General features: G+C 39.0%; 1 protein-coding gene across 1 annotated transcript; it reads left to right on the plus strand.

Annotated features, from left to right (window-relative positions):
- The first annotated feature begins 3435 nt into the window (after positions 1–3435).
- Positions 3436–7140, plus strand: LOC136236741 (uncharacterized). The gene has a single exon (XM_066026985.1). The coding sequence runs from the start codon at positions 3569–3571 to the stop codon at positions 6812–6814; it is 3246 nt and encodes a 1081-aa protein (XP_065883057.1). The 5' UTR covers positions 3436–3568; the 3' UTR covers positions 6815–7140.
- Positions 7141–11772: the final 4632 nt, after the last annotated feature.

The following is an 11772-nucleotide window of genomic DNA, read 5'->3' on the forward strand; positions in this document are numbered from 1 at the left end:
TAAGTAGACTCTTTAACTTCTTTAGTGCATTTGTGCAATGTTCATTTGATGCTTTAGTTACCTTGTTCACTTTAAGTTGGATGTGGTGAAGTTTGATGCCTAGGTAGTCATGTTGATCTGTAATGTCTATTGGGTGCTCATGAGTATAGTAGACTGTGTGGGTAGAAATCATTGTCACACATTTCTCAATATTCAATTTCATCTGCCAAATATCTAATCCAAACTTCATGATTTTTCTAGAAAATAAATTCAGGGGGGGGGGCAATCCGAGTTTTTCAGAAATTGAGGGGGGGGCAGAACTTAAATTAGGCTAAATTTGTATTATTGTAGCTAGCTAGCCATCGACTAAATTTTATGATTTCAAATCAATTTATCATTGTTTCATCATTGGGCTGGTTGAGGCAGAGTTCAGGGGAGGGAAAAATGCCCCCTTTGCCCCCCCCTCCCCCTCTAGAAAAATCCCTGTAAATGGATTACTACTTGACTTACCTTCAGAACTCAAAGAGTTTCTGTTGAAGGATATACATCTAGCCCAAAGCAAATCTTGTCACGAGTTCCCCAAGGCACTGTCCTTGGACCTCTTATGTTTCTACTGTACATTAATGACGTAGACACTAACATTGCTTCCACCATTCGCCTTTATGCCGATGACTATGTTCTATATAGAATAATTAAGTCACCTCAAGACCACCTTATATTACAACAAGATTTGCACAAACTAGCTCAATGGACGAATACCATATGAGAAATGATTCAGCTCATCTAAAATTTTGTTGATGTTAGTCTTGTGGCATTGATACACTTTTCTGAGTTGCTTAGTTGGAGGAGCAGTTGAAAAGAACTGGATTTTGAAGGAGACTGTGTCATGGTCTGAGATGCCTGGAATGACATTGGTATCACTGATTAGTTCAGGTTGGAAGGTAAATACTAGGTCTAATATGTGGTTGTTCCTGAGGGACAAACTGTTTGAGTCCAAAATCATTAACAGTTTCAATAAAGAGATAATAATATTATTAACATCATTTCCATATGTGGGACTTGTTTGGATACATCCTACACCTTCCCACTGTATAGCAGGGAAATTGAAATCTCCAGCATTTATAAATGGTCTGGCAATTTGTTGAGTGTGTATGAGTTCAGAAATGGGACCAGTTAAATTATTTGGAGGTCTATAGAATGAACATACAAAGACTGGTTTGGAGTTACTGATGCAAAGCTTGGCCCATACCAATTCAGCATCACTGCTCAGAGATGACTCTTCAATCAATGGGATGTTGCTTTTAAAAGCTATAAATACACCACCACCACCACCTCCTTCATTACGGTCTTTCCTTATAACAGTAAAATTAGTTGGAAATACTTCAGGATATGAGTATGTGCTATTAAGATGAAATTCACAACCGATGATGATATCTGCACTGTGTTCATTGATGAATGCTTGCAATAGTCCTTGTTTAGCTAGGCTTCTGATGCTGCAGCAGTTTGATTATTATTGTTATGTACATGATTATCAGTGCAAGAGGCAGGATTTAAGTACCTCTCTGCACTATCTTGCCATTAATTGGCAGTTCATGCCTTTAGCTATCAGCCACCCTACTCTAATCGCTAATCATCATTGTCAGTCTTGTAATCAACTATATTTGTACATGTATGGTGTGGTTGTAAAACTAATAATTTTCTGTCATCCTTATTTAAGTTTGCCAGTTCCTCTCTCAGCTGTTTGGTTTTCTTTTGCTCTGCAGGTGTTAAGTCAGGTGAAATAAAGATTCTCTTTACATGAGGTGGGTTATTTTCTTTATGCAGGTGAATTTTGTTATGAAGCATGGCTCTTTTGTCTTCAATACTTGATACAGAAATTTTGAGAAGGTGGGGTTTTGTTCCTTGGGTTTTTTTGCCTAACCTTACAGCATTGGTGATCATGTATTTTGTGCCTAGATGGTCTTGAGGATGGAAGCAACTTTCACAATGTTGTCCTGTTTGCTTGTTTGTGGGGAATCTGATGTAGATTCTTCAACATTATGAACAACTAGATTCAATTGCCTTTCTTTCTCATGTTGTTCAGAAAGGAATTTTGAGGTGAGTTGTACAAGCGAGTCATTGTTTTGAGATAAGCTTGCTGCAGTGGTTGTTTGAGATGCGTTTCCTTCAGAAGCACTAGGAATTGTAGTGGAGATTTCTGTGTTAAAGATGTTTTGTGCTCTGTTAGTAAGGATTCTAATGATTTTCGTAAGGAATCAAATTGTGTCTCAACTCTGGTAGCGGTATCACAAAGTTTACGTTCAGAACACTGTATTTCAGTTACAGATTTCTTGATGGTTGTGACTTTAGATTCAACCAGTGCTTGGTTGTCATAGTACTTAAGTGCAGTAGGTAATGCTTGCAAACAAGTATTACAGAAAAACACAACATTATGGGTTACCTCTGATAAAGCTGTGCATAGGTCCTTACTCATTTTGGCACAGTCAGCATGCTGGCAGCCTTCACACCAGTACATTTTAAGACATTATCGCTAGCTGGCTGTTCGCAGATGAGACAGTCAGTCTCTTTGGTTTTCTTGGAGTCTTTACAAGCTGGCAAGATTGCTGGCTTGCCATTATTTCTGTGAGATCTCACGAGCCTGCAGCAATGCTGGACCAGATCAATACTTATGTAATATGGTGACCACCACAGATCTTAGTGACGGTTTAAAGGACTTGCCTTAATAAGTACTGTTATCAGTCACAGTGACGAACACCATGGTACAACAGCGTGAGTGTTTTTTGACGAAGGATCACAAATACTGCTAGGGAGAATTTGTCTAGCTGGTGTTGTTTGGAGAAGCAAAGGGAACGTGGGATGAAATATATTGCATCAAACTATTCTTATCATGGAGTATCAAGACACACGGTAGTGTGTCGTGCGGCCCAAGAAGCCGGCGCGTAACACCCGTGAGTATATTGACAGGAAGAAAGAAAACGCAATTTTCGCACCTCCGTAGCTCTGTGCTTCCTTGATGAAACAAGACGATTTTTGCTGTGGACATGCCCCCCAACTGCAGCACTCTACATTCCAAATTTGAGCGAAATCGCTTCGCGCGTTCCCGAGATATGCGACTTCAAAAATTGGCTGAGTTTCTTCGTTTTTTTTTTCTTCTTCTTCTTCTTCTTATTTTTCTTTTTCTTGTCGCACACTTACAAAAACTGCTATAAAACTCGAACGCGTTATCCGATTGCCTTGAAATTTGGCACACAGAAGGGGGGTATAAAGGCGCATCTCGGTACCAACTTTGGCTGGAATACCATAAACAGACAAAGAGTTATGAGCAATTACGCACGAAAAATAACACCAATATGTTGTCACGCCTACAGGGTAAACCGCGTATGGGAAGAAGCTGAAAATCGGTGGGTGAATAGGTTAAGGCCACACCAAGTCATACCTTAGTTTCTGGTCACCCGCCCGCATGGAAATCTGGAACTACAGTTTATGGGGACTATTATTGTTTTTATAGGCGCTTAACGGCACGTGACTCACCTATCTGGTTTATCACGTATTTAACACGTTTTACAAGTTTACCACGTGTGTTCATAGAATGAAGGTGTTATTGTTATTGCTATTAGTGATGACAATTGTTAACTGTTGCGTAGTGGACAAGGCTAATCACAAAGTGCTGTTAAAGTGGAAAATCATAAAATGTGAGACACAAAACACAGTTGCAGAGTTTTTTGGAGTGATCTGTCAGCAACATTTAGAAGTGGAGGTTGACTCATTGACTGTGGAAGCTGCCTATATAGGTAGGAGTAAGGAAGCACTGGATTCAACAGATTTAGACATTGATTTAGGTGAGGTTATAAGTACTTTTGGTTCCTTTTTAAAATATGAAGTTAAATCAAAGGCTACACAAGTAAAAAGCACCAGTAGTAGCGTTTCAGCATTTGCCATTATGATGGCTGCTCAGAGAGAAGAATGTCGTGGTAGATTACCCGATAAACTAGAGAAAGATACACTTACAAGAAAAGAAAAGTTGTATAATGATGTAATTGATTTGCTGGAAAAATATAACCTTTCATGGAAAGGCAGAGATGCCACAAATAGCTATGGGGTGCGTCTAGTTAAAGTACTTGTTGAGTGTTTGTGGTACCTTGATGGTCGTTACCAAATCTTCATAAAGCAAGGTTATCCAATACCACAAATCTTTACCAGCTTTACTGGCTACAATGTTCCAGAAGCATCTAAGCATCGAAAACGTAGCCTTGATAATATGGCTGCTACCACACTCCGTGATCACTCAACATCACTGCTGTCATGTTTGCAAAGTACCTACTGGAAAGAACCAATGTTTGTAAGTTTCAAAAAAGAAATTGAGTTGTTGACAGAAAGTTTGTTAGGCTATCAAGACTACCTAGAATCACAAAATAAAAAAATAAGGCTTTCGCACAATTCATGTGTCCCTATTCGAAAAATTTCAGAGTCTATAAGTATTGAAATCATTAAAAGGAAACAATTTATAGCTCCATGCCACAAAAGCTTGAGCGTGGCTCTATCACAAGCTGAAGCATATCAACATTTGTCTGTAGGAGAATTTTGTCCTAGTGATGTTCAGTGCCGTTACAGGTACATGCAAAGGTTAAAATCAGGTTTAAATGTTCCCTTTGTCCTTTTGACCTACTCTCCTGGAAACAACATGGGAAATTTATATTTTGTGTGGAATTTTGAAAGCAGTGACACCATAGAAACTGTTTTTCAGAAGAGTTTACCTGTTGTTGATACAATTAAATCATTATTGCCACAATATCATACAAGAGCGATGCGTAAAGCACTCCTGTCAAAGTATGGCTGCATTACAAGTAAAATTCAACCTGCACTCTTAAGGCAGTTTTATAGAGATTTAACTGGGGATTGTTCATCGGCTTCTAATCTTTCTGAAAAGGAAATTGATCTTCGTGTGGCTCACATCATTGATATGGAGCCAAGTGATCCAAGCACAGTTTTTGATCTTCGTTCCTTAAATTCTTCAAGTGATCGCAAAAAATATGACGTTTTTTGGGAATGTTGTTCAAAGTATTTAAATGAATCCATCGGTACTGCTGTTGATGACAGACGTCATTCTGATGTGGTGCATCTGGCACAAGCTATATCTATTCGTGACCTCCGTGATGAAGTACAAAAGAAATGTCCTGAAGGTACTTCTATACCGTCGTTGGAATGGATCAGACTACAATTTTGGCCAAAGTCAAAAAGGTCAAGTAGTATTCATTATACTGGAGTTCTGAAAATCAAATTTATGGTACAAAAACGCCAATGGCGCAAAGAACATTGTGATGCTCATTATGGAGCAGCTGTATTTAGGTATTTACGTGAACTAGCCATCAAATTCTGTGAATACACTGGTTTTGTTTGCTTAGATGATAAGCACAAAATTAAAATTGGCGAGCCTGGGTATCCATTAGCTGCAGCTGAACGTGGTCGCCGTGTTGTGGTATCTGCTACGAAGACATTTGAGGTTGGGGACCATGACTTTTCAAAAGTGTCTGTAATCCCTTCAGTATCATTGTTGGTAGACGTTCCAGCTGATATCTCTGAGTCTTGGTATTCTGGTCGAGTAAATGTTTGTTTAAAGGAGAGTGCATTTCAACCCTCATCTCCACTTAGACATATGTCTGAGTTGCATAAAATTCTTACTCAAGCTAATTTTGACAAACCCATATTATGTATCTACACAGATGGTGGCCCAGATCACCGAACCACATATGTTTCAGTTAAGCTTTCTCTAATTGCCCTTTATCTTAAGTTGGATTTAGATTATTTAATTGCTGCCAGGACACCGCCTTACCATAGTTGGCGAAACCCAGTAGAAAGAGCCATGTCACTTCTAAATTTGGGATTGCAATGTGTTGGCATGATGAGAAGAGAAGGCAGTGAATCATTTGAAAGAGAAATGGCACAATGTGGCAATATGAAAGCTATAAGAAAGGCAGGAGACAAAAGAGAGGGATTCAAGGGTGATCTAGAGGACTCTGTAGAGCCAGTTAAGGGTTTACTATCTCAAATATTTCAGAGACTAAAGTTGAAGGAAAAAGATGTAAATTGTATTTCTCCTGCTACGGACACTGAAATCACAGAAATGTGGGAAGAATTGAAATCTATTGATCCTGGATGTGGTGATCCACAGTCACTGAAGACAAAGTCAGCAGTAACAGAAAACCCAATACTAAGCCAATTTTTCTCCCACTGCTGTCGAGAGCGACATTACTATTTTGAAATTAAGAAATGTGGCAAGGACGAATGCCATATTTGTAGGCCTGTCAGATTAGCCTCATCTGTGTTTCAAAATATCCACCACTTTCCTGACCCAGTTCCAGCAGATAATGATCATTATAAATCTTTTAGTGACATTTATGGACATAACACTACAGAAGAACATCGACCATCTTTAAAGAAACGGTCGTCCAAAGAGAAGACTCTGCCATTTCATGGAAAGCTTCAGCATGTTAAAAATGCAAATCTAATGCTTGAATGTGAAGAGTGTGGTATGTGGCGGCTAATTTATGCCAAAACAAAGCTTACCAAAGCACAGAGTGATAATTTGCAAGCAGCCCTTGAAGGAATGTCATTTTCCTGTGGAGCTCCGCTTCAAGAACTAGAGTTACCATCTGACTTGATTGACACTGTGTTTGTACGTAATCTGAACTGTCATGAACCTATTGAAGCCCTGTACTATAGTGCTAAATACGAGCCCATATGTGTATACTGTGCAAAGCCACAGGGTTTCACTGATGATAAGCAGTACCCCCAATGCAGTGACTGTAAGGATAAGCCTGTTGTTACTAAAAGGTAACTTCAGATTTATAATTTTGTCTACATGAATGCATAGTATACACCTTTGAGATGTTGTAGTTTTTAGAGTTTTCTTTTTGTGTTTGCTATGTACGTTTTTACCAGTCATCAACTTTTGTGTTTTCAGTACATCTTGGCAGTATTTTGTAAGTGTATACGTATGCTTATGTTGTGTGTGTCTGTCTGTTATTCACTGAAGTTTTAACATGAAAAATTAACTGGAAGTAGCTATGCAATTAAATTTAGTTATTAGTGAAAGTCATGTTCATCCTTTGCATTGTGTGAGGGTATAGTATAGTACAGTATATGAGGGTGTAGTATAGTCCTCAAGTCCTGATCATCCGCCCGCCCGCATCAATTTCTTAGGTTGGGTGTGACCAGAAACTAAAGTATGACTTGGAGTGGCCTAACTATTGAACCTCAAACCTTTTGTGGTTTGAAAGAAATCGAGCTAAAAACCAGGAAGATACAGCGAAAAAATCAACAGTGTGTAACAATTACGCAATCGAGATTAGCTAATTTTTAATATTTTTATTTTATTATTATTATTATTATTATGCTTGCCACGCCTACCAGGTAAACCGCTTGGGGTAATGCTTTCAAAATCGCTGTACAGATGGAGTTATCATCTTAGAAAGGCTCTTCAATGGTGTAGAAGAATCAGACTTAAAGCCACGGAGTTATAACACGAAATCCAACTTGGTGTAGCAAGTGCGAGATCGAGATACTCTAATAGAGCAGTCATCCTAATAGAGCAGTCACCCTGAACAGAATTCAAGAGATCAGTTAGAAATAAGTAACCTGTATAGAGATCAGCTACAAACAAATCACCCTGTAGAGAGTTCAGCTACAAACAATTCACCCTGTTAAAACATCAGTTAGAAGAAGATTTCTTGTAGAGAGTTCAGATACAAACAAATCACCCTGTTGAAAGATCAGCTAGAAGATGTCACCTTGTAGATACTTCAGTTACAAAGAAACCACCATGTAGAGAATTCAGCTACAAACTAGTGACCCTGTAGATACATCAGCTAGAAGAAGTTACCTTGTAGAGAGTTCAGCTACAAAGAAACCATTCTGTAAAGAGCTCAGCTGCAAACAAATCACCTATACAGAATTCAGCTACAAACAAATCACCCTGTAGAGAGATCAGCTAGAAGAAGTTACCTTGTAGATAGTTCAGCTACAAACAAATCATCCTGTAGAGAGATCAGCTAGAAGAAGTTACCTTGTAGATAGTTCAGCTACAAACAATTCACCCTGTACAGAGCTCAGTTAAAAGAGGTTTCCTTGTAAAAAGTTCAGCTACAAACAAATCACCCTGTAGAGAGATAAGTAAGAAGAAGTTACCTTGTAGATCGTTCTGCTACAAACAATTCACCCTGTTAAGAGATCAGCTAGAAGAAGTTACCTTGTAGAGAGTTCAGCTACAAAGAAACCATCATGTAGAGAATTCAGCCGCAAACAAATCATGTATAGAGAGTTCAGCTACAAACAAATCTCCCTGTAGAGAAATCAGCTAGAAGAAGTTTCCTTGTAGAGAGTTCTGCTACAAACAAATCACCCTGTAGAAAGATCAGCTAGAAGAAATCCCCTCGTAGAGAGTTCAGCTTCAAAGAAACAATCATGTGAGAGTTCAGGTACAAACAAATTGTCCTGTAGAGAGATCAGCTAGAAGAAGTTACCTTGTAGAGAGTTCAGCTACAAAGAAACCATCATGTAGATAGTTCAGGTACAAACAAATCACCCTGTAGAAAGATCAGCTATAGAAGAAATCACCTTGTAGAGAGTTCAGCTACAAAGAATCTATCGTGTAGAGAGTTTAACTACAAACAAATCACCCTGTAGAAAGATCAGCTATAGAAGAAATCACCTTGTAGAGAGTTCAGCTACAAAGAAACCATCATGTAGAGAGTTCAGCTACAAACAAATCGGCCTGTAGAGAGATCAGCTAGAAGAAATTACCTTGTAGAGAGTTCAGCTACAAAGAAACAATCATGTAGAGAGTTCAGCTGCAAACAAATCACCTGTAGAGAGTTCAGCTAGAAACAAGTCACCCTGTAGAGAGATCAGCTAGAAACAAGTCACCTTGTAGAGAGTTCAGCTAGAAGAAGTAACATTGTAGAGCTACAAAGAAGCTACCATGTAGAGTTCAGCTGCAAACAAATCACCCTGTAGAGAACTCAGCTACAAACAAATCGCCCTGTAGAAAGATTAGCTAGAAGAAGTTACCTTATAGGGAGTTCAGCTATGAACAGATCACCCTGTAGAGAGTTCAGCTACAAACAAATCACCCTGTAGAGAGTTAAGTTACAAAGAAACCACCATGTAGAGAGTTCAGCTGCAAAAAAAATCAATCACTCTGTAGAGAGTTCAGCTAGAAGAAGTCACCTTGTAGAGAGTTAAGCTGCAAATAAATCACCCTGTAGAGAATTCAGCTACAAACAAATCACCCTGTAGAAAGATCAGCTAGAAGAAGTTACCTTGTAGAGAGTTCAGCTACAAAGAAACCACCATGTAGAGAGTTCAGCTGCAAACAAATCACCTGTAGAGAGTTCAGCTAGAAACAAGTCACCCTGTAGAGAGATCAGCTAAAAACAAGTCACCCTGTAGAGAGTTCAGCTAGAAGAAGTCACATTGTGGAGAGTTCAGCTACAAAGAAACTACCACGTAGAGAATCCAGCTGCAAACAAATCATCCTGTAGAGAGTTCAGCTAGAAGAAGTCACATTGTAGAGAGTTCAGCTACAAAGAAACTACCACGTAGAGAATCCAGCTGCAAACAAATCATCCTGTAGAGAGTTCAGCTAGAAGAAGTCACCTTTTAGAGAGTTCAGCTACAAAGCAACCACCATGTAAAGAGTTCAGCTGCAAAAAACTCAATTACCTTGTAGAAAGATCGGCTAGAAGAAGTTACCTTGTAGAGAGTTCAGCTACAAAGAAACCACCATGTAGAGAGTTCAGCTGCAAACAAATCACCTGTAGAGAGTTCAGCTAGAAACAAGTCACCCTGTAGAGAGTTCAGCTAGAAGAAGTCACATTGTAGAGAGTTCAGCTACAATGAAACTCCCATGTAGAGAGTTCAGCTGCAAACAAATCACCCTGTAGAGAACTCAGCTACAAACAAATATGCAGTGAAAAAGATCAGCTAGAAGAAGTTACCTTGTAGAGAGTTCAGCTACAATGAAACCACCATGTAGAGAGTTCAGCTACAAACAAATCACCTGTAGAGAGTTCAGCTAGAAACAAGTCACCCTGTAGAGAGATCAGCTAGAAACAAGTCACCTTGTAGAGAGTTCAGCTAGAAGAAGTCACATTGTAGAGAGTTCAGCTACAAAGAAACCACCATTTAGAGAGTTCAGCTGCAAACAAATCACCCAGTAGAAAGTTCAGCTATGAACAGATCACCCTGTTGAGAGTTCAGTTAGAAACAAGGAATCCTGTAGAGAGATCACCTAGAAGTATCGCCTTGTAGAGTTCAGCTACAAACAAATCACCTGTAGAGAGTTCAGCTACAAACAAATCACCCTGTAGAGAGATCAGCTAGAAGAAGTTACCTTGTAGGGATTTCAGCTACAAACAAATCACCCTGTAGAGAGTTCAGCTACAAAGAAACTATTCTGTAAAGAGCTCAGCTGCAAACAAATCACTTGTACAGAATTCAGCTACAAACAAATCGCCCTGTAGAGAGATCAGCTAGAAGAAATTACCTTGTAGATAGTTCAGCTACAAACAAATCACCCTGTAGAAAGATCAGTTAGAAGAAGTTACCTTGGAGAAAGTTCAGCTACAAAGAAACCATTTTGTAAAGAGCTCAGCTGCAAACAAATCACCTGTACAGAATTCAACTACGAACAAATCACCCTGTAGAGATCAGCTATAAGAAGTTACCTTGTAGATAGTTCAGCTACAAACAAACCTCCCTGTAGAGAGATCAGCTAGAAGAAATTACCTTGTAGAGAGTTCAGCTACAAAGAAACCACCATGTAGAGAGTTCAGCTGCAAAGAAATCACCCTGTAGAAAATTCTGCCAGAAACAAATTGCCCTGTAGAAAGATCAGTTAGAAGAAGTTACCTTTTAGAGAGTTCAGCTACAAAGAAACCATTCTGTAAAGAGCTCAGCTGCAAACAAATCACCTATACAAAATTCAGCTACAAACACATCACCCTGTAGAGAGATCAGCTAGAAGAAGTTACCTTGTAGATCGTTCAGCTACAAACAATTCACCCTGTAGAGAGAGCAATTAGAAGAAGTCACCTTGTAGAGTGTTCAGTTACAAAGAAACCACCATGGAGATTTCTGTAATCAATATATGTGACCGGATTTGCGAAAAGGGGTCTTCCACACACATCCAATTCCGTAAATGTTGGAGACCATAACTCAGTGTTCAAGTAACATATTAACCTGAACATTTCACCATGTATTCAGCTATAGTGGTGCTCACCACTGCCCAAATATCAAGGCAATAGCTCTTTCCAATCTGAAGTTATCAATTGTCAAAGTTGGCAAATTGGACCCCTTTTCGCAAATCCGGTCACATATGTATTATACAGTATATATAATTTGTACATTTACTGATAAAATATTTAAAGTACATCTACTTCATCTTTTCTTCTTCCTGTAGTAAAGAAAAAAACATAGGTTAAAAAAGTCCCAAAGCTGGCCATAGGCCGGCTTTGGGGTATACAAATACAAAAAGAAATGAAATCTAATCCAAAACAGCCAAGCTGTAAAAAAAGTGTGCGGCCCTCAGAAAGGCTATGGTGAAAAAAGATGTGAAATCCAAGGTGGCGGCCAAGAAATGGCTGTGATGGTAGGTTAGTGGTAAAAATTTTAATAACGACAATTCAGGTGAATTTTTGTGAAGCGGCACAAAAATTCACCTGAATTGTCATTATTAAAATTTTTACCACTAACCTACCATCACAGCCATTTCTTGGCCGCCACCTTGGATTTCAC

The sequence above is a fragment of the Dysidea avara genome, chromosome 10, assembly GCF_963678975.1.
Source record: "Dysidea avara chromosome 10, odDysAvar1.4, whole genome shotgun sequence".
Classification (NCBI taxonomy): domain Eukaryota; kingdom Metazoa; phylum Porifera; class Demospongiae; order Dictyoceratida; family Dysideidae; genus Dysidea; species Dysidea avara.

What these genes read in the sequence shown, in the direction of transcription:
- LOC136236741 (XM_066026985.1), top strand. Translation starts at nt 3,569, where the DNA reads ATGAAGGTGTTATTGTTATTGCTATTAGTGATGACAATTGTTAACTGT.